At 30.6% G+C, this 23327-nt stretch overlaps 3 protein-coding genes across 5 annotated transcripts in view; 2 read left to right on the forward strand and 1 right to left on the reverse strand.

Moving 5' to 3' along the window:
- Positions 1 to 23327, reverse strand: part of LOC111697601 (espin) — an 83452-nt gene that overhangs the window by 43776 nt on the left and 16349 nt on the right. The window contains exons 2-4 of the mRNA XM_023467657.1: positions 3329 to 3542; positions 2730 to 2943; positions 2342 to 2399 (exon numbers count right to left, since the gene is read on the reverse strand). Coding sequence (XP_023323425.1) covers positions 2342 to 2399; positions 2730 to 2943; positions 3329 to 3542 — 486 coding nt within the window. The remainder of the gene's footprint in view (positions 1 to 2341; positions 2400 to 2729; positions 2944 to 3328; positions 3543 to 23327) is intronic.
- On the forward strand, positions 4003 to 17548 carry LOC111697602 (acyl-coenzyme A thioesterase 4). 3 transcript variants are annotated; one of them, XM_023467659.1, is made up of 21 exons: positions 4003 to 4196; positions 5878 to 5970; positions 6765 to 6859; positions 8539 to 8579; positions 8956 to 9046; positions 9381 to 9438; positions 9756 to 9791; positions 10237 to 10317; positions 10579 to 10673; positions 11081 to 11115; positions 11302 to 11377; positions 12398 to 12468; positions 12803 to 12850; positions 15607 to 15653; positions 15734 to 15805; positions 16034 to 16103; positions 16175 to 16190; positions 16484 to 16501; positions 16928 to 16974; positions 17262 to 17304; positions 17395 to 17548. In XM_023467659.1, exons 1-21 carry the CDS (start codon positions 4138 to 4140, stop codon positions 17442 to 17444), a joined length of 1242 nt encoding a protein of 413 aa, XP_023323427.1. In that variant the 5' UTR covers positions 4003 to 4137; the 3' UTR covers positions 17445 to 17548. The 3 variants fall into 3 exon arrangements, with proteins under 3 accessions (XP_023323427.1, XP_023323426.1, XP_023323429.1); XM_023467658.1 differs by having other exon boundaries at positions 11072 to 11115; positions 17395 to 17547; XM_023467661.1 differs by lacking the exons at positions 16175 to 16190; positions 17395 to 17548 and having other exon boundaries at positions 11072 to 11115.
- Positions 18632 to 22716, forward strand: LOC111697607 (uncharacterized). Its single transcript, XM_023467667.1, has 4 exons — positions 18632 to 18722; positions 20373 to 20725; positions 21691 to 21794; positions 22539 to 22716. The coding sequence occupies exons 1-3, from the start codon at positions 18679 to 18681 to the stop codon at positions 21786 to 21788; spliced, it is 495 nt and encodes a 164-aa protein (XP_023323435.1). The 5' UTR covers positions 18632 to 18678; the 3' UTR covers positions 21789 to 21794; positions 22539 to 22716.

The raw sequence follows: 23327 nt of genomic DNA on the forward strand, positions 1-23327 counted from the left end.
TCCCATGTATCTAGTAAAACTTAGAGCAGAAATATCAACGAAGCATTGTCTGTTATCATGTATATACCGTCTGTTTATCATATATACCGTCTGTTTATCATATATACCGTCTGTTTATCATATTTACCGTCTGTTTATCATATGTTACATGTCATATGTTTTTCCATCGTTACAAAACTGGAATGCCTCGTAAGGACTCCTGATTAAAAAAGGCAGTTTATTTTGATTTCTCCCTCTAATAAGAAGTTAAGCCCATACCGCCTTGTTATACTTCTCTTAGGACGCATTTACTCTGCTTTGAAGCAGAATATAACCTCTCAAAGAAGAAGGAAAAGTCTAGTCCTAACGCAGCAAGGTACTTTCCATCCATAGTTCCTTAAATTATAGGAAGTTGTCTGAAAACGGCCCTTGTACCTTTTCCTTCCTTATATAGTAATGATAAATGTTTCAAAGTAGAGTAAATACGTCATAAGAGAAGCATAACAAGGATCGAGGTTTGGGATCAAGGGTGTAATGCAAGGAAAGTTAATTGCGGTCGCGTATACTCTACGTACATATTAAAACCAGTTCTCTCTGGGCGGAATTTGTAAACAAGAATAGATGCATCAGTGTTCGTTTAGTATCCGAGGAGGTTAAAAGTATTGAATTTTGATAATTCACATAATAGTTTCCTATGACCAGAATATTTCATTGATTATGTATGTGAAAGATGGATCCCATGTCAGGCTTCGACATCCGTCTTGTGTTTACATTACCGCCCAGTGACAGTACACTGCAGTACAAAAGATGCGCACACCTCTGAAATAACTTTCCTTGCATTAAATCCTTAAATTATAGGAAGTTGTCGGAAAACGGCCCTTGTACCTTTTCCTTCCTTATATAGTAATGATAAATGTTTCAAAGTAGAGTAAATACGTCCTAAGAGAAGCATAACAAGGAGGTTTGGGATCAACTTCCTTTTAGAGGGAGAAATCAAGGGGAACTGCCTTTTTAAATCAGGAGTCTTTACGAGGCATTCCAGTTTTGGAACGATGGAAATACAGTGTACCGTCTGACCGTATAGGGACTTATGTCTTGTGCTAACGGAAAACGGAATACTAGTTTATAGTTTTACCAAATAAGTCCAAAAACCATATTTTTTTTTCAGTAAAAGAACTTGCCTCAAAATCTGATGGTCTAGTCTATCTTTGCAATTATAATTATGTGAACTTTTGAAATTTTACACTTTGAATTCATAGTTTGAAATATCAAAGACACGATTTTGGCATATATAATAGGTTAAATTGCATGAAAATATAAAACCAAAGAAAAAATTTAAGATCCTTCATCTTATTTAAATAATCTCCAAACATCTATATACACTGCAGAGACTTTCTCATATTATTAATTGTATAACTTTTTATCTTAAAATCCAACTATCCTGGCTTGCACTTGGCGATTTGTGATTCTAGAGCTAACTAAATCTACACTATACAGTATTCATACATAGGGTTTTAATTCTAGGGCCATTGATACCCGGGGTTAGTTATTCTAAAGGAATTGAGTTTTAGCTACAAACTCGGATTTTCTAATCCCTATATCTTTCGAACCCAATGTCGTAGACCTTAGATATTTTAAACTGTAAATTCTGTTGGCTAAATTTATCTAAGTTTGAAAGATCACAATGTTTAAATCATCAGGTTGCTAAGAAACAGGGTTATGCAGTTCTAGTGCCATTAAAACCCAGGGTTTTGTAATTCTCAGCCGTTCATACACGACACTGGGTTATACATTTCAGGACCGTAATACTAGTTAGTTAATACCTTTATATTGTAATTCAGAAGATGTTATCCAAAGAGTTTTTTTTTATTAACTCAAGGGTCTTTCATAACCGGGTGGTTGTAATTCTAATATTTGTAAAACTTGTAATTCTAGAGTCGTTAAACCCGGGAGTTTGTAATTCTAGGATCGTACATACCAGGAGGATTGTAATTCTAAAACGTTCATATCCTGGGTTTGTAATTCAGGACCGTTCTTACAATGGGGTTTGTAATTTTAAGCCGTTCATACCTAGAGGTTTGTAATTCTAGGACGTTCATTTCATGGGGCTTGTAATTCTAAGCCGTTCATACCCCGATGTTAGATATTTTAAGGCCGTTCAACCCGGGGATTGTAATTCTAAGTTTGTTCATGAACGTTCTGGTTATATTGATACCAAATATTCTCTCTTTAAACTAAGGCGACATTTCATTATCTTCTTATCAAGTCATTATTTTTTTTTCAATGAGACACATTGTTTATTTGGTATTCACACTTGGTTCATAATAATATCCTTGTTAATTAGATTTAGTAAAATTTCTACCTAAATTGAGGGTTAGATTGTAGAAGTATTTTCACGCAGTCCAAACATCCTCGGGATGCTAAACAAAAAAGTTCTTTTAGTTTGTTGTTTTCAATACCCTCTAAAACCCACGATGCCCTCGGGCCTCCCCCCCCCCCATCTCAATCTTAAATGCGTCCACCCTTTAAAGTTTTACAGAAGGAAGAGAAATCTAAATTTGAAAAATTCAGAAGACGACATTTATAGACATCTCTGTTACGAAGTTTGAAGGAGAAAACAACGCTATCTAAGTCATCTACGCTTCCATGAATTTAAACCTTGTCCTTGTGCCATTTCACTTTCACGAATGAATGAAAGGTTTACAGAAATGTCCTCCCCCATTTGCATATTTTTGTGACTCACTGTATACCTGCTAGATGTAATACAAGATTTCCTTCCACCCTGCCATGTTTGTGGCCTGCTAGTTTGTGTCCAGTATGCCCATGGTTATGCTCTACAAGTCCACCAACATGTCCATGAGAGTGCTTCAACTGTCCTTGGAACCCCCCATTAGTATAGTCCAAGGAGGTTGGATGATTATGCTCCAAAAATCTTGAAGGTGTGTCATAATCCATTGATCGGGACTAAATATGAAAATCATTCTTTTTCTTTAACCTCACTGTTTTTTTTTCTTTACTTTTCAGAACGTTATTATCAACGTAAGATAACTGAAAGATAACGATCAGATGACGGTTTAATGGTAACCGTTCATTGTTTATTTTAATTTCTCAAACGAGTTATCCTTGAAAATTACGTTGATAAATTTATCCGCCAAAAAACAAAAAGAAAAGATAATACGAAGAAGTTCTTTTCAGGAACCTGTTTAAAATTATCTCATTAAATTGTTTGAAATAAAGCATAAGCAGCAAGTTAAAATTTATTTTTGACACCCTGATTAGACAAGGAATGATGTTATCGAGCTTTTAGTTTAAATTTTAAAAAAAATATTTATTTAAAAAAATGATTTCCCTGATCGGAAAGTGTGAAATCTGTTGAACCATTCGAGGAATCCCTTTTGTCCCACACCTTTGATCCTTCATCTCTCTTGTCCCAAACCCTTGTGCCGTCTTCTTTTTTGTCCCATAACCTCGTTCTTTCCCCTCTTCGTTCTCTTGTTCCTTCTTCTTTCTGCTCCCTCGAACCATCTTCTGATTCCAACCATCGGAGCATATTTCTCCCATACCTGAAAATAAGAAATTCATTCAAATCTGTTTCTCCGTCCCCAAATATTTCCCCAAATAGTTAATCTGTTTCTCCGTCCCCAAATATTTCCCCAAAAAGTTAATCTGTTTCTCAGTCCACAAATATTTCCCCAAATAGTTAATCTGTTTCTCCGTCCACAAATATTTCCCTAAACAGTTAATCTGTTTCTCCGTTCCCAAATATTTCCCCAAGCAAATAATCTGTTTCTCCGTTCCCAAATATTTCCCCAAATAGTTAATCTGTTTCTCCGTCCCCAAATATTTCCCTAAACAGTTAATCTGTTTCGCCTTCCACAAATATTTCCCCAAATAGTTAATCTGTTTCGCCTTCCACAAATATTTCCCCAAACAGAATTAATCTGTTTCTCCAATCTCCATATCTCCTAAACAATTCCGTTTCTATCTAAGTGCAGTGTTTGTTTTAAATCAGCTGATTAAATTATTCAAATCTATGATGTTAGTGTGATCGAACCAGTTTTCAAGATTAGCTCTAGAATTAAATATTAGTTTATGATTATCAGTCTTACAAGAAATATTAATATATAATTCGTGAAATACTTGAACACATTTTAAATCATGAAACTAATGAATATTATGTGTGGATTACCAAAGCTCTCTGTATATCCAAAACACAGGTAAATAGATACTGAAGCGTTTGAATTATAAGACATAAAATACATATACACTGTACACTGTACACTGTACAATTTCAGCTGTACGTTTATATACAGGGTTACCCACAAAGTATGAGACTTCAGTTACGACTTTATGGAAATTTGTTAGTCCCTTTTTATATTTAGGATTCCCTGTAGGCCCAAACTGGTTTTTTTTCTATGCTTGATCATTTAGTAAAATACTAAGTTGAAGGCAGAACCCAAACTTAAAGCCTCAAATCGTCATATTTTAAGAGTTTGGGGTCGTCTTTATCCTTTGGGGGTAGCCCTGTACATACTTACTTTCTTTAACCTATTCGGTGCACGACCGAAGATATAGAAGTGGTTAGTGGACAATGTCTACAGTCTACACAACACAAAGCGACATTATAATGCATTATATATGTAATATGTATCTTCTTTGCTTACATTTCTTGCGCAGCAAAAATACATTTTATGAAACTAAATTGTGCACGCTGTCTCCGCTGTCATGCATGTTCATTTTTCAGTTCATGCTCAATGCTATAAAGTAAAGTTGGTTTCCGGATTTTCTCAATTTTTTTAAAAACTTTTCCGGAACTATTTTTTACAATTCTTATCTGAAAATAAGGAAATGAGTTTTTGCCACAAAATCTCATTTTTTTGCTTTACATCTTATAGCAACCCAATGTCCGTATACCTTTGATATTTCATACTATGAATTCTATTAGATCAGATAGTTTGCGTTGAAAAATCATCAGTTTACACCATCAGGTTGCAAAGATATAGGGATTATATAATTTGAGTTTGTGGCAAAAACTCAATTCCTATGCTTTATAATTGTTGCTTATAGTAGTATAGGCTTACGGCGAAATATAATCGCTTTTGATCGCTACTAATCTTTCTTCTATCTGTTGCGTCTATAAGGAGAAAATTGTTAAAAACGTCTCATACCGAAGAAGGTAGATTCCTTACAAATTCAGAAAATTGCAACATACGACTCCGATCGTAACAAAATCAATTTAATTCCAAACAAAGCATTCAGATATTACAACCTATAGTCATCGCTTATTTTTCGACGCATTCGTATATAGTTAATATTTCATAATATTTTTTACTTTCTATGATCCGAGAGTGACTTTTGGAAACATTAATTCCTGTTTCGAGGATTTTGATAATGAAGACAACATTTTCCATATTTTCCGGGAATGCGCCACTCGTGAAAACAAGTTGTAAGCGAAATATTAATTTTGAAAAACACAAAATAAAAAATATTATGAAATATCAACTATAGACAAATGCGTCGAAAAATAATCGATGACTATAGGATTTAATATCTAAATTATTTGTTTGATATTAATTTGATTTTTTACGATCCAAGTCGTATGTTCCAACTTTCTCAATTTGTATGAACGCTTCGTTCTTCGGTATGATAGAAGTAAGATTAGTAGCGATCAGAAGCGATTATTTATCGCCGTATAGCCTATACCGGCGCCTTTCATTTTTCGCGACCACTCCCTTTAAGACAAGTGAAGACACAAACATTTCATTGAAATTACTAATTTTTAATTAATTTTATTTAATTTAAATTTATTTTAATTATTTTTTTTGGGACGACTTATTGAAACTTTACAGTATGTGCAGCTATATAACCAAATGAGAGTATTAAAAAAAATATTTTCAGTTTGATGACTAAACCTATCTGTGTGTCTGGAAAGAACCTACCTCCAAATTCAGAAATCAAACTCAAAACAACTCTTTTCTGTCAAAAAAATAGGAATATTTTCATTTTTAATTTGTTTAAAACCGAAAAAATCAAAAATTGTATCCAAGAAAATAATTATTTTCGAACTGTCAACTGTCATGTTACATCACAGTGAACTAGACAGAAAGAAAAGTTCCAATTTATACAACACTCGGCATTTAGGGCGCTTCGCGCCCATCTTCTTTTTCAACTTTTGATTGTGGCTTTTCTGTGAGCATCCAATCTTTTTACGTTATAAAAAAAGTTTGCAGATTTCATAATATTTTTTTTCGCGCATTTTCAAAATTTTATAAAAATAACAAGCTTTTAAACAATAATTTTTGAAATTTTGATCATTCATAAACCTTCCCTGGGGTCACGTATGGTCCAACACAAAATTTGGGGCCGATCGGTTCAGCCGTTTTGGTGACGTTTATTGAATACAAACAGAGAAGCTATAAATTCATATATAGATTTCTGGCCTAACATTGTGACCTAGTAGCCTCTCTAGTTTTCGCAGAGCAAAATTATCCGTTTTCATATTAGAAAATAAAATACATTTTCTTCAATAGCTCGCATCGTTTAGAGGAGTTATGATAAAAAAATTGAACACACGTCTAATTAACTTTAGTTTGGCGTGACATTACTTTTATTGAATTCCATCTTAAACGTTCTTTAATTCGGATTTTAAGAAGGATTTGAGATTATTTCTTTTTATTCCTGGTAATCAAAATCAGAAAAATTAATTAATTTTTATTATATTTTCATTTTGCTTTTATAATTTTCGTCGAAGCATATTTGATATTAATCATGAATGAATTATTTAGATATAATTTCACCAGCTTGAATTTATACAAAACTACAAACAATGGATTTTTCTCTACCTCTACACATCCTACCCTAGACGGTAGTCAGTATACAGGAACAATAACATATTATTATTATTATCATTATCTTTTTGACATTATTCACAATCAAAATCAAAATTATAAAAGGAGTTCTTCTATATTAAATCTCTTGACAGTTATCAAGACAATGTCAGGTTTCCCATTTTCGAACATATCCTGAATTTGAAACACTGTCGCCATAGAGTAATAAAACGAAAAGGTGAAGCATAGCTCAGATGTACACAACCAACCTCCCTATTAATTAATTAATAGAGCGGTCGGTTGTATACATCACGATATGTTTACGTATCTAACACTGTACACTTGTTTATAGAGTGATCGTATTTCTAAGGGGGATTTTATGGAATTGACCAATTTTTAGATTTTATTTCTTTATTTTAATCCATATTAAGTGCCTATCTAATTATCAATACTAATATTCAAATATCTACATAAAACCACCCCTTAGAAATACGATCACTCTATATACAAGTGTACAGTGTTACATACGTAAACATTTCGTGATGTATACAACCGACCGCTCTATTAATTAATTAATAGGGAGGTTGGTTTTGTACATCTTAGCTGAGCTTCACCTCTTCGTTTTATTACTCTCTGACTGTCGCGTTTCGAGACAAAACCCACTTTCCCGTTTTTGAGTATTATCCACAATTCAAAACAAAACTCACTTTCATAACTTACAAAATAAATCACTGAAAACAAAAATTATCTTACAGTTAAACCCTAAATAAGCAATACATCGAAAGAATTCATCAAATGTAGTATTCTTCACATTTCTGATAATGGTATGTCGCAGATATTTAGTTTTTTAATTAAATGATAATATGGAACTCTTTAAAACTCTTCCCGCATATTCTGGCTATTTGTTTATTTTCGCAAATACTGAGATTTACGTAAAATAGTATAAAACCCATTGAAAAATTGTCAAGACGACATTTGATTAATTATTTCGATGTATGGCTCATTTAGGGTTTAACTGTATAAAGACTAAATTAACTTCTGAATTATTTCTAGAATTTAAGTTTCCACATTTTATCTGTTAAATTAGAGAGTATCGATGATTTATTTTCAAGCATTTTAAACAAACAGTTTCCCGCATTTTCAGTTAAATCTATTTTGTAAGAACAAATGATATTAATACTTAGATTTCTCAATGCTGGAATGATTTTTAAATTATAAAAGAACAGTTAGTTTTTATTTTCTATTTTGTGTATATTTTACCTTATTAAATAATCTTGTTTTGTTTCATAAGTGCGTGAATGGACCAAGAGTTAGTTTTGGAACTAATATCCCCTGTAGTATTCATAGCCGTGTCGATCTATGTAATCTTTATCATCTTAATTATAGATATTATGAATATCATTGTTATATCAATAAAATTTTTATTTTCCATCTTTAAAAATAATTAAAATCATTAATTTAAATTTTATTTAAAAATGTTTTGTTCAAGGCGATTAATATTACATAGTAAAAAGGGAAAATAATTATCTACAGTATGATTTTTAAAGTATTTAATATTCTTTGTAGATATCAAAATGACCTAAATCTAATGATGAACTGATCCAATTTTCGCGGATTTCTAATGATTTCCTTGCGAATTTTTATGCGTTCCCTTTGTTACATTTTCTAAAGATCATAATGTAGTGTTTAATTAATATTGTAATATATTATACATATGTTCATGAATCTGTAGGATGCCATCCTTCAGGTCCAGTTTGGTCTGTCAGACCCCAGGAAGGTTGAATAAAAAACCTTAGTTGACAATTTTCAGAACTTTATTAAATAAAAATAAACACATTGAACATTTTGTTTTAAATCTATGCCCCCAAAAATAATCGTTTCCTTTCCCTTTCGAAAATTTTAAAACTCATTTCGTTAACTTTTTTGAAATTTTTTGTTGTTGTAATTTTATCCTTGCGGATTGTTTAAACGGTTTCTATCAGCTGGAAAAAAACTTTTTTCTTGAGTTTAATCTTTTCTTAATAAGTTAAGATTATATTTTTATTATTTTTGTATTTATAATGTTAAAAAACGTTGGAAGGATTAGTAGGGGTCAGATATCTAATTTTAAATTCTTAATAAATAAATGTATTGAACTGAAAGGGTGCAGGATGGATCTAGAAAACGATTATGGAACGAGAATACTAGTTTACCGTTGACATATATATTTAAACTATTTGATTCACAGAACAATCTTATAGGTAACATACGTTAAATATAATTTTTAAAGCCTAATTTCAAGAGACCCTTTTAAATAAAAAAACTACAATATCTTTCAATTAAATCTTTTATATATAGGTATAAAGGGTACGGTTGTGAATCGGGCATTGTCATCTTTGCATTGAGGGTCACTTGCGATTACGCCTAACAGTTCCTTTAATGTGAAGATGTTTTTTTTTAATAGTCATGACTTCCTTTCCATTTTATCGTGGAGACCATTTATTGTTGGGTTGAATATTAAAATATAAAAAAAAACTAGATTAATTTATTCAAAATAATTCATACTTTTGTGCAAATATGTGTTTTCTATTTCAGGCGAAAGTTCTCTGATAAAATACATAAAAAGTCCTGAGGTTACCAGAATAGGAGTGAGGGAGGATATATTTGAAATAAAATAATTTATGATCGCTTTCCATTTTAATTCTTAAAAAAATCGATAAAAGCATTACGTTTTTGCCACAAACTCTAATATTCTAATCTAATATTTTTGCAACACTTTATAGTTTTTTGATATTTCAAACTAAAAATTTTGTTGGATAAAATTGTGTATGTCAGTTTACACTATCAAGTTTCAAAGAAATAGGAATTTTGAAATTTTGGTATATGGATAGAACTTAACTCTTTGAAAAAATTATAATATTTTAATCTTTTTCTGCTAATTTTTATGGATTTAAAATTTTTTTTTTTCAGTAATGGCCGATTCAGAGGAGCATTGTATTTACCAAGGAAATACAAATTCAAGATTAAATTATTCTGAAATGTTTATCCACTATTTCGGGGTTTAGGATTTATGAAATATGAAAATTCAAATATAAAGATTTCCCATAAACCAACTTTGAAGATCTAAATACAGATCTGAAATCTTGAATATTTATTTAAATATAAATATAAATAATTCTGTTTCTTCCATTAGAAGTTAAAAAGAATGGAATGTCTGATTAATAACCTCTATTTGAGAAATCTTAAGAACAATTAATATCACAGTTTGTTTCTGCATGTTTCTGCAGCATAAATCTACTACTAAAAATAATCAATTTTCATCTAAAAAATAAGGACATTTTATTTATCCTTGATCAGACAATGGTTTAAAAGGCATCAATTTAAATTCAATGAAGAATATCAAAATATTTTGAGTATTTTGCAAAAAACTGAGTTTAATTTTACTCTGAAGATTGGAGAAAGTTGAGGGAGGAAGACGAGCTATAATAACAATATTTGGAGGTATGCTGGAGGGTAGAGCTCCGGAAGATATGTAAGTTTTTTTATCAAAAATAATCCAGATTTTGTTGGAATTGTGAAGAGCTTTTAATTTTATCAAATTAAAAAAGCTATCAAATAAGTAATATAAATACTTATTCCAGAATTTGGAATTTGCATAATCTGGGGCTTCCTAATTTCCCATATGGAGTAGTAATATAGCAAATGTAATTTTTAGATACTTTTTAATCCCAGTGTTAAGAAAATATATATCGATATTAGACATTGAATAATTAATTAAACAAGTATTTTTCAGGGCAGCAATGCTTGCTGGTTCTGGATTTGTGACCTTTGCACTGGCTTTCTATGGCGGGGAGGGTCAACCCTCCGAGTACACTCATGTAGATATAGGTCATACAGTACATGCTGTGCATACAGTACACACAGTAGATACCGTACATACAGTACATACCATACATACAGTACATACCGTACATACAGAACATACAGTACATACAGTGTATACAGTACATACAGTATATACAGTACATAAATATATACAGTACATACAGTATACACAGTACATACAGTACATACAGTACATACAGTACATACAGTACATACAGTAAATACAGTACATACAGTACAAACAGTACATACAGTACAAACAGTACATACAGTACATACAGTACATTCAGTACATACAGTACATACAGTACATAAAGATATTAGTAGAAGGTGTACATTAAGACCAAAAAATCATATTTTACAGTAAATAGTACATGATACAGTTAATTATGAACGTTCAGGTTTAATAGAAGATTGTGTGGACTTCTTGAGGTCACTACCACAGGTCCATTCTTGTACTTCAGACTTAGCACATAAAGGGATAATATAAAAAACAAAATCAGTATAAAGAAAATTTATTAAAGTCATCTTTATCAAATGTGAGACATTCTGGTTCTGAATTTGAGTAGATTTTAATTATAAGTAAGACTACTATTATAGAGAATCATTACTTTTGATTATTGTTATTTAGGTTGAAGATAAGAGAATAAACTTGTTTGGAATATCAAAAGGAGCAGATTTATCTCTGTGTACAGCTGCATTCTTAGGTGCATACATTATACTGTACACGCAAAACAACATTTGTACACATTTTTTCATTTTACGACGTTTACATTTTACAAGATTTGGGATCCGACCATTGCTGATAAATAAAAGGGAAAAAGGGATAAAGTGCAAAAAAGTTTCTTTTCAGGATCAAGAAGATAATGTTAAGATTATATTTTAAGAAATAAACAGATATTTATTATAGATATATGTACAATGTACATGAAAAACCGTACATGATGTACAGTGTACACTTGAGTTTAAAAGAACATGTATCGTATCCTGGACTGGCTGAAATGCTTTGCATTTTTTAAAAACATAAAATATGAAAATCCTGAAATATGATTTATGTAGCAAATTTAATAAGTTGGAAAAGAAATTGAACGAAATTCAATTTTTCATTTCACGAAAAATCATGAATAAAATCAGTGAAAAGTAGGATTTATGCATTCTGAACAAAAAATACATAAATCCTATCTATACAGAGGCAAATCTGGATCCTAGATCCTGGATCCACCTTGGGAAAAAGAATCATCGAATCCAGCTCATAGTTTCTTATTCATTTTCTTGGTACAATATACTTTCTTTTACAGAGACAACATTTTTGGAATTTTTATCCTTTCATTAAATTAACAACCACAGAGAAAAATGAATCTCCACAGATATTGGTAATGGATCCTGAGGCCGAATGAAAAAAAATTTGAGCGGCGGCTTAAATTTAAACAGCGGCTCAAATATGGTTGGTTCCACATAAATTTGTATTAAGTTTTTTAAGACTTAAGCCGACGCTCATTTGAAACCGGTTTTTGGATGATTTGAGACGCGGCTTAAATTCATTATATTCATTGATTCAGGAAGCTAGTTTATTGCATGCATTTTGTATTTTTTCACGTAAACAAAACAAACCAAATTTGAAATATTTAGAAAATAGTTGCTCAGAAAGCTTTTTTATAGGGTTATAAATTTAAGTATTTGTATTAGTACGCTTGAAACTATTTAAAGTTAGGATTGGAATTATTTAGGAAATAAAATACGAGGAACAGTTGCTGTAAATAGCTTTTTTGGTAGCTTTAATGGAGACACATTTTACAAGGTATTTCTTTTAATTGAAGATTTCCGAAGATTTTTTGGAAACTTGTGAATTCTTTTGTCTGTGTCTCATTAAATGAACCTACAAATTAATACACATTGAGCTTGAGATATAAATAATCCCATGGTAAACTGGCTTTTTAACTTGGTTTTGAGTAGTGGAAATACACCGCAATTTTGTTTCTTACATCTTTTTAATCTAATTTCATTTACCTTTGACATTTTAAATGATGAAATCTGCAACATAAAAGTTTGAAATATAAGAGGTTCAAAGTACTATGTTGTAAGGAATTCGAATATTAGCTTATTTATGAAATATAGAGAATGTTTTTCTTTAGAATGAATCAGTAAAATGGAATGGATTGGATATGAAGATATTAAATAAGGTGAAGAATATTTCTAGATATTTTTAAAATATTCAAAAGTATTTATATTATATCATATGGAAATATCTTGGGATTTCTTTATTTCTGTTTCTTCATTTTCTTCACCTTAATATTTGGCTAACTTTGAAAATAAAAAGAAAAGATTTTTTTGGATGTCCTTGTAGTTCCCCACTTTACAAGAATGAGCTATTTTTAAAAGAATCTTGCTTTTTTTACTGAATTCTTCCTTTTAATTGAACTAGCAGAGCTTCTCTTTCTAATCTCTTGTAGACAAGGGAAAAATGCATTTTGACGCATATTTCTTATTTGTTCTTGTTTATGTATGGCATTTCAGGATACTTGCGTCAGCTTCATTTGCACACTTTCTAGAGAATTTTATTTCGGGTGGAATACATAGAGGGGAGAGGGGGACGTCTCCCATCCTGTGTTTGTCTTAATTCCCTATCGGCAAAAAAGATAGTGTAAAGCTTAACATCTAATTTCAAAAAGTTCAATAAGTTCAATAATTTCTTCTTTCTTCTTGTTAATCTTGTTTCTACACTTTGAAGATTACAGTTAACCCTATTCCTGCTGGGGGGGGGGTCAATTTGACCCCCCCCCCTGTAGTTTTTTTTACATAACTCAAACAGTATTGGTCTGAGGCTGTTGAAATTTTCTGACTTTTCTTACATATCCAAAGCTCTCCCTTTAGGCCTAAAACCGGCCTTTAATACTAACTGCCTGAGTCCTCAGGAACACTGCCTGAATGACTGCTTTTGCCTGTAACAAACTAAATCTTTGTTTTGACCCACTTTCACTTGTCAGATTTTGATAAAATTTAGCTTTTTGGAAAGCCTATGACATAAGTAAACGGATTGCACAAGTTTTGTGAAAAAAAATTGCAAATTTTTTTGCAAACAACCTGTCAAAGGAAATTTGCACATTTTTAGTATAATTTTTCATTTTTTTGAAAAAAATTTTTTTTGCAAACATTTTTACTATATAACTGGATTTTGCGATAAAAAATTCTATTTTTGCAAATTTGCAATTTTTTTTGCAGATTCTAAAAGTAGAGCACAAGAGCTTTCTAATGATGTATCATTTGTCATATTTGGACATAAAACATGGGATTTAGAGGGGGGGGGCGTCAAATTGATCCCCCCCAGCATATCCTGGTTTTCAAGTACCCCAGCAGGGATAGGGTTAAAGGGACTGTAAGCTTAATTTCGTGTGACCCTTCATGCAAAGATGGCAATGCACGATTCACATCGGTACCCTTAAAAGTTTTTTTTCTGATTAAGCAACTTATTCAAAGCGATGAAGAAACTCACAGAAATAAACAATTTCACATTTTTGATCAGAGTAAGGTTTTAAGGGTACCGTTGTAAATCTGGCCTTGCCATCTTTGCATGGAGGGTCACTAAAAATTACTCTTATAGTCCATTTTATCCTGATCAGAAATAAGATTTTAGCATGAATAGAAATTATGAGAGATATGATTAAAACTATGTATACTTATTTATGTGCTATGATGAAATCATGTGTTTAGCTATATGTAGTAAGATTAATAAGATATATTTTGTGATATCGATGTATTCGAGCTGTCTTTTCTAAAAATCAAAGCTTTGCGGCGCACTTCTTTTAAAGCTACAATAAAAAGGCTGTATAAAAAGATTCATTTACCCTAAACCGCCATGATTTCTTCCTCAATAAAACCATTTTGAATATATATTTTATAACATTTGATCGGAGGAGGAATGATAACACATGGTTCATGAATCATAGACGTAGAAAACTGATTCAGGGTACAATACATTTAAAAATGTGAAACACTTGAGTTTTGTTTAATTCTGAATCGTAATTAGTCCAAATTAAATTGTTTAAAATTAAAATCAAAAACAAGGTTTGTTTAAAATGTCATATTTCAAAAGGAATAAAGTTTTATATATAAATAGTTAGATACGGAAACGCTTTTTGACATTAAATTGAATTTGTACAGGAACTGACATGTAAACAGGCCGGTATATGATGGTCTTTTGACGCCCCTAATCTTACATTATAAAAGACAGCTTTCTGAGAAATTCTTTGAATTCTCTGAATGCAATGCATTATTAAACTGTTTTATTGTCCAAAAAAAGGTGAACAAATTAGTCAATAGTCACTCTCCAAGTTTTAAGGAAGAACGCTATTCTAAAAAACAATAAAAAATTCTTTTTTAGTCACGAAACAAAAGGATCCAGGATATTATTAATGACCAAATACTAATTTACCGTTTTCATTCATATTTTTTAAGGAATTGAGTTTTTTGCCATAAAACACAAATTTGCAAATCCCTATATTATTGCAATCTAATGGTGTAAACCTTTTATATTACAAACGGAGACTATTTGATCTAACAGAATTCATAATTTGAAGATTTACGAAATTGGATAGCAAAAATTTAGGAATTAGAAATTGGGAATTTGCGGCAAAGAATCAGCTTTTTTATCTTCATAATCCAGTCCATATTTATTTAAGAGAAAGGTGAACTCAAATATCGGTTACTGTATGTACTTAGCTTGATGTTTGGTTTGTTTAAGTCCAAAAACCGTCGAAACGGCGAAAAGACTAATTTTTTTCTAAAACCTAAAATGGCCCAACGGAAGGTTTATGAAAGGTCGGAATTAAAATAAGATTTGCAACCAAATAAATGTCAAAATAACAAAAAAATAATGAAATGTTCTTATAGAAAGAAAAAAACAGAAAAACTTGTATTGCTAATTCTTTATATGCTTTAGGGAATTACATCTGACCAGTATTGCAATATAATTCGACAGTTTAAAGAGTAAGATTAATAATATGTGAATACATTCTATAGATTTATAATTAAAGGCCGAAAAATTTAATGTATTTTTTTTTCTTCAGAGATCCTGATAAATGGATTCCTGTAGAGAGAGTAGATGGTCCTATACTAGCAATAAAAGGACTAGATGACGTGTAATATAAAAATCATTTATTTAAGAACTATTTTAAATAAATTTAGAAAATATGGTTTTAATCATTTAAAAACTTGTTTTTTGGAAGAATAAATGCACATTTGACCAAAATGGATTATAATTGTCAAAGTAATCATCAATTGTCAACTATCATACTATGTTGATTGCAGTCGAAATATTGTTTTTAATGCTTAAATAGTTTATACAATAACTGCAAATCTTTATATAGAACCCCTACCATTGAATTTGCCCAGATTGCGCAGCAAAGAGCAAAATCCAGAGGGAAAACAAATTTTGAGGTATTTAACCAAATCTAGAAAATTTATGAATTATTGATTAAATTGTCTGAACTTATTATCTTTATTTTTAGGTGATTAAGTATACAGGTATTCAAAGAATAAAAGAAACTTCAAGAAAGAATATTTTTATTTTGAACTCTAATATAGTTATGAAAATGTACTGAAGCTCAAGTTGATTCAAAAGTGAAATTAATCAAAAACTCAAGTGATGTAAACTTATACTTTCAATCAATTTAAATCGATCAGAGAAAGAAAATTATCTCTAAATGTAAATCATCTCCTAGTAAAATTTTAAGATTGACCACTACGAGATCATATTTTCTCTGAGATCAATTTGAAACAGTTCTTTATAAAGTTTTTATCTTAGTTCTATTTTCCAGGTCTTGGGCATCTTCTAGGTTTATCATGATATAACAAAAAAAACTATATTTGATTTAAGATGGTTCAGAGAATACAAAAGTCGATTGTTCCAAGTACGGGAATATTTAAAATGAAAAGGCAAAAAAAATTTTTGAAAGTTTCATTAAATTATTTTGAGAAAAATTGACTATTTTTTCATTTAAATTTTAAAAGCATTTTAATTAATAGCTTTACTTTCCTATTCTATTTTTAGCAAAATAATTGTTTAAGTAATTTTTCCTTAAAGAAACGGATGTGAATAGAGGATGTCCCGCTTTAAATAGAATTCACTTGAAATTACGCTCACAGTCCCTTTAAACTAAAAGAGCCTGTATATACGTTTGAAAAGTGTAAAAATAGAACCTTGTTTTGAAAAACCAAAGTATACATATGCATGGATCTGTATAATTTTATATATCTTGAAGAGCCAGCAAACTATCCTGTGTGCACCAGCGCTAGATTATTCGGATGGGTAAGTTTGTTTACTACAACAGAAAAAAAGGATTCGTCAAAATTAGAAAGAAAATTTGTTGAACCAGTGTTTAACTTATTCTTCAAACAAAGGAACTGAATACTTGCCTCAAACTTTAATTTTATTATCTCTATAATTTATTATTCTGTAATTTGATATTTTAAACATTTTGACATCAGACTATTTGATCTAACAGAATTTGTAGTTTGAATATCAAAGGTCAAAGATTGAAAAGTTTGAGTTTGAGGCGAACCTTTAGTTCTTTTTATTATTACCAATATATTTAGGATATACAGTATGGAGGAAAAAATATCCAACGCCATGCTTTAGGTATACATTATCTTTTCTAAAATTGATTGTACACTAGATCTTTGTGGACCTATCATTTATACATTTAAAAAAAAAATATTTTTTTTTTAGCACAACTTGATGCTTGGGGAAGAATACTTCATTTTATGAACGCAAAATAGTTTAAATTTTAGTAATTTTTTTTTAACGTTGAATAAAAGAATTGTTGATTGGAATAAAAACTTTATAAAAAACTTATGTGTTCAAGATTTTAAATAAAGGTTCCAGATTTCAAATAATTGTTCCAGATTTCAAATAATGGTTCCAGATTTCAAATAATGGTTCCAGATTTTAAATAATGGGTCCAGATTTCAAATAATGGTTCCAGTGTTCATATAATGGTTCCAGAGTTCAAATAATGGTTACATATTTCAAATAATGGTTCCAGATTTCAAATAATGATTCCAGATTTCAAATATTGGTTCCAGATTTCAAATAATGGTTTCGGAGTTCAAATAATTGTTCCAGATTTCAATAATGGTTACAGAGTTAAAATAATGGTTCCAGATTTCAAATAATGGTTACAGAGTTAAAATAATGGTTCCAGATTTCAAAAAATGGTTCCAGATTTCAAATAATGGTTCCAGATTTCAATTAATGGTTTCAGATTTCAAATAACTGTTCCAGATTTCAAATAATGGTTCCAGATTTCAAATAATAGTTCCAGATTTCAAATAATGGTTACAGAGTTAAAATAATGGTTCCAGATTTCAAATAATGGTTTCGGAGTTCAAATAATTGTTCCAGATTTCAAATAATGGTTCCAGATTTCAAATTATGGTTCCAGATTTCAAATAATGGTTCCAGATTTCAAATAATGGTTCCAGATTTCAAACAACTGTTCCAGATTTCAAATAATGGTTCCAGATTTCAAATAATAGTTCCAGATTTCAAATAATGGTTTCAGATTTCAAATAACTGTTCCAGATTTCAAATAATGGTTCCAGATTTCAAATAATGGTTCCAGATTTCAAATAATAGTTCCAGATTATCTTGATTATAAAGAGATTGTTTAACTATTTTAAAAGAGAATTTACAAAAAAACTTTATACGGGCATTTGATTGAAATCAACAGAAAAACAATATTTATTTCTACAAAAATAAAAAATTCTGTCCCTCAGCGAAAAATAAACTTGGAGTAGTCCCAATCGCAAAAATTGAAAAGTTTTGAATGTTTGAAGAGAAATTAACGATCACAATTCAATTCTTGAATTACAAAAAAGGTTGAACCCAAAGTATTTCCTGCTCTCCATTAGAAATGAATAAATGTCATTTGAAATCCGAATATTATGAAACCGGAGCCATGGCTAATAATTAAATAAGAATCAAGAGAATAGAATTAGTAGGGGTTAAAGCATGAGACCGGAAATCATTTATTTAATTCTCTTCTTTCAATACAGGAACACTATCAATCCATCAATCCAACATTTAATTCTGTTAAAAAACCAGTATTAGATTAAAGAACCCGCCTCGATTCCCAATTCTCAAGATACAAGTGTTTAAAGGGAGTGTACGCAAATAAAAGTTGAGGTCACTTTTATTTGGTTTGTGACTCGAAAGAAAGTGTTAAATGTGAGAAAAACTATTTGAGACTAAAGAAGACTGATACAAATTTAAAATGAAGAAAATATCCAAATATCCTTGTTCAGTACCTGACCAATATATTAATTAACGTGGGTTAGGTTGGGTTAAGACAACTTGTGTTCGGTAACTCGAACATGTCTCGACCGAGCGCCGAGCGCTGTGATTTGGGGGACGAGCGCGGTTAGTGTTGTTAATTAATTTGTCCGTTTTTACTTTTTGGTTCGTTTTTGTATGTGTTTTCTCTCAGGGTCGAAACTTGTAAAATAGAAAAGAAAATGTTTATTCTAAACATTTGCTTTTATTAGTAAATGCCAACTTTTTACCCTGAGAGATAATAAATGCAAAACTTGAACAAAAACGAACTTGTTAAAACAATTGTTTATTTTTTTTATTGGATAGTAATTTTGCAAATAAACCCCCTATTCTCCTCATTGTCTTGTCCAAACGATCTTTGAATGCTCGTTTTTGCAATATAATCTTTGTGAAATGTTTAACTTTCAAATATCTTAACCCGTTTTTCTTAGATCTGGCTACGTTAGGACATAATAATGATTGAGTTTCACACACTTAAAAAATGGTTTTAATTAAATTAAGGTGTTTAAGTACTATGTTTTTAAAAAGTGCACACTCTTTAAGCGTATTTTCAGACATTTCTAGTATAATATGTCGCAAATAATTCATAAAACTTTAAATTATTTCGGCAATCAATTTCATGAAAAAAAGCACAAATATGACAAATATGCTGCTATTCATTTTATGTCGTAAAAGTTAAAAATTACACAGGCAGAAGAGATTAAGCTTCACCTAGAAAAAAAATGACAGTATCTCCAGTCTCCACTAAGGTATTGTATTCCCAACCTAACATGACCGGTTTTTTAAAATCTTGCTTAAAAAACCAAAGAATTTCATTACTTTGTAAGAAAAATGGATTATCATATGGATAATGATAAGAAAATGAGGAGAATGTGGCTCGGACGTGGCCTGGACGAGCCTCGAACTTGGCTGGCCTTCTAGCTTTCAGCCCTCTTGTATAACAACATTTAAGTGATGTAGATAAGAATTTTGAAATTGTTCAAGAAACTTAGAAAATAAATGTTTTCTTATCTACCACCTTAAAAGTGATATCTTAAGAAATAATCCGAACAGATCATTTTTGTATTTTTTTTTGAGGAATTTGGCGAATTTAAGTCTTTGCCACAAACTCTGATTTTATAATACCTATATCTATACAGCCCATTATCGTAAATTTAAATATTTTAACATATACATTATTTTTTTTTAACAGTTTACACGATCAGGTTAAAAAAATTAAGGATTAGAAAATTCAAGTTTGTGGCAAAGCCCGGACATTAACTTCCGAGAAGAGAGGGGGGGGGGCGAAGATGTCAGTGTTTTAACCCTGGAAACCCTGGACAAGGTTGAGGTTGAGGTTAATGACTGGATCTTGTTTTATTGATAGTATATAGTATAGTGGTGCTAGGAGGACCAGACAAGTATCTTATGTCAACCAAAGAAAAGATATTTCTCGTAGAAAAAGCAGAAGCTGGCCCTGGTTTCCTTCCCCGGCATACAGGAGTAAACAGGAAAACTAGAAATGGTCAACGTTTGAGAAAGAAAAGACCCGAGACCCAGAAATATTTGGCAAAAGAAAATGGATTTAAAGCAGACTCTGAGGAGTACGGAACGGATTATATAAACTATGAAGCTTATTACAGTACTTTGAATTCTTTAAACGAGTCTAAAAAATTGAATTCAAGTATATCACAGAATATGAAGATAACAGCAGTTATACCGAAATCAACCATGAGACCCCCAAAAGGTACACAGCTGTATCCATTGATTATTTTTAAATATTTAAAATCATTTATTGTTTTGTACAATATGCAGCTTAAGGATAATAGTTTAAACTAAATTTCAAGTGAACCTCCATGCAAAGATGACATTTCCCGATTCATAACGGTAACATTGAAACCTTTATCTGATCAATAGCGTTTTTTGGTTTAAATGTGGTTAATTCTGATAATTCCTACATGTTTTACTAAAGTGAAAATGCGCAAATCATCTCTGCAAATAAACCACAATTGAAAATATCAGTTTTCAAAATAATAAACATTAATATCTAATTCATATTTGATCAGACAAAGCATTTAAGAGTACCATTGTGAATTGGACATTGTATGAAGCATCATTTGAAATTATGCTTACAGTCCCTTTAAACCTTATTTCTAAAATGGATCTAGGATTTCAGAGTTCTTAACGCCAGTCTTTTTAGAAATAGTTTTGATTTAAATATTATATTTCCATTGTGATTTTTATTTTAATTTCACGCATTTAAAGATATATAAAACCAAATATTTTTAAATGACATTTTTGAATCCAGACCCGGTTATAAACCTTTCCCGGAGATCTGAGACGATAGACAATTGGGTGATCAGAGCTGAAAGCTTTTGAATTGTGAATATTGAGATCAATGCTTGATCTCTTCCTTGCAGTAATATCCAGGAAAAAAAATAAAATTCATGTGTTTCGATTTTAGAAACCGAACTGCCTATCAGAAGCCGAGAAATTTTAAAATTTTTAATAGTGATCAATGAGAAAAGTCTTATTGGTCGGAATTCGACATGGATTATCCTGAAGACAGGATTTAGAAGAAAAATAAAGTGTCCACAGTGGATACAGAGATTTAGCAATCGGGATAAGGGATATCCAATACAAGAGTTTTCAGTTCAGATCAGTTTATCTGTTATTGGAGTCATACAAAAGTTGAGAGTACAGATGTAATAGTTGAGGATAAGGTTGAGGGAGGAGATTACAGTATTGATCCAGTAATATCTGGAGACAAGGAGGATTACTATTCAGACTCATATAGTCAGAAGGATTAAAAACAGGTTGGAATATTATTTCTAAATCTAAACCTTCCTAGGAGGGGGTTATCTAATTTATCAAATATGGAACGGTTTATTAAAGAGATGGAGTCCTTGCCACTATCTCAAAGAGTCTAATCACTATATTATTGCAACCTGATGGTGTAAACATTTCTTTGTTTCTAGACACAAACATACTTAAATATTTACAACTTTTGTAGATTAAACATTTAGCGTTTTCTGATATATTTGCTTTCCAATATGAAACTTTTTAAAAAGAGATGACATGACGTTAAAAAATAGACGAAGCTTTATTTTGGGTTAAATTTTAATTTCCCTGAACAAACTTTATTTATAAACCCTTTATCTCTGCATCTTATTGGTCTATATAAACCTTTGATCTCGGAACAAATAGATTCAGCAGAATTCTTATCTAGAAATATCTTAGGTCTACAACAACAAATTGAAAAAAAAACAATTAAATTAGAAAAATTAAATTTGAGCCACGTTTCTGTCAGTTCCTTTTCCCTCGAACAGCAACTATACATCGTAAATATATATTACTTTATACTGAATGAGTTCTGTTTTTTCGAAATATAGTACTGAGAGTTTTTAACATAACCACCCAGTTTCTTGAAGTCACTTCCCCTTTTTAAACGAGAATGTTTCAGGAAAGCATCAAAAACTGACTTTTTAGACACAGATCGATAAACTAATGGTTTTCACATTACAAAATCGTCTATTTATATACATTTGTTTTTCTTCTAGAGCTCATTCCTGCACGAAAGTTGAGAAGATGAGTAGATGAGTTAACCAAACCTTGTTACATACTAATATTGGGTATCTTACTAACCTATAATTCAATACATTGTATCCCTACAATTTATTCGTATTTTAAATTAATAAATTTCAAAAATTTTATAAAAAATAAATGTTCACAAAGTTATTTAAAGGTAATTTAGACGTTAATTCAATTGTGACTCCTCATTTTAGAGTTGCATGTCAGATTCACAATCTGTAAAAGTGGCTTGCACATTTCTTGCACTTTTCAATCTAGAATAACGACGATATCTTCCACATTTTTGATCAGAAACAGGTTTAAAGGGGAGAGTTTTGAATCAAGCATCCACCTCAATAAATGGTGGGTCACTTAAAATAGTCCTTTCAGAAAAATATTTCTAAAATTTAAATGAGCATTTTTTTGACTAAAATATTTTGTTACTTTAGCCCTAAAGGGACCGTAAACGTTGTTTTAAATAACCCTTTATTCTTCTCTTGTTTTTTATGTTTATGTGTATCCATCCTGTTTAATTGCTTGATATTTATAAAAATTGAGATCGAAAGTCGTCGTCATTTTGTTAATATAATTGCCTACCACTGTATCTAAAATAATTATGATGAAATTATAAAAATTGTATAGGTTTTTTATAAAATCAAAAAAAAAATAATAATATCTTTGTCATTGAATTACTTGGAACCACCATGTAATTGTATATCTCTCTGCATTTTATGATTACAGTTGCAAAATTAAAGCAATTTATAAAAATTATTTTTTTT

The sequence above is a fragment of the Eurytemora carolleeae genome, unplaced genomic scaffold (genome assembly GCF_000591075.1).
Source record: "Eurytemora carolleeae unplaced genomic scaffold, Eaff_2.0 scaffold182, whole genome shotgun sequence".
Classification (NCBI taxonomy): Eukaryota; Metazoa; Arthropoda; class Copepoda; order Calanoida; family Temoridae; genus Eurytemora; species Eurytemora carolleeae.

Bases quoted from the DNA above. Each gene is read 5' to 3' on its own strand.
- LOC111697602 (XM_023467658.1), top strand. From the start codon at position 4,138: ATGAAACTAATGAATATTATGTGTGGATTACCAAAGCTCTCTGTATAT. The intron at 4,197-5,877 runs GTAAATAGATAC...AAATATTTTCAG, and splicing joins TCTGTATATCCAAAACACAG to TTTGATGACTAAACCTATCT. The intron at 9,792-10,236 runs GAAATACAAATT...TTTACTCTGAAG, and splicing joins GGAGCATTGTATTTACCAAG to ATTGGAGAAAGTTGAGGGAG.
- LOC111697607 (XM_023467667.1), top strand. From the start codon at position 18,679: ATGAGACCGGAAATCATTTATTTAATTCTCTTCTTTCAATACAG. The intron at 18,723-20,372 runs GAACACTATCAA...GATAGTATATAG, and splicing joins ATTCTCTTCTTTCAATACAG to TATAGTGGTGCTAGGAGGAC. The intron at 20,726-21,690 runs GTACACAGCTGT...CAGATGTAATAG, and splicing joins AACCATGAGACCCCCAAAAG to TTGAGGATAAGGTTGAGGGA.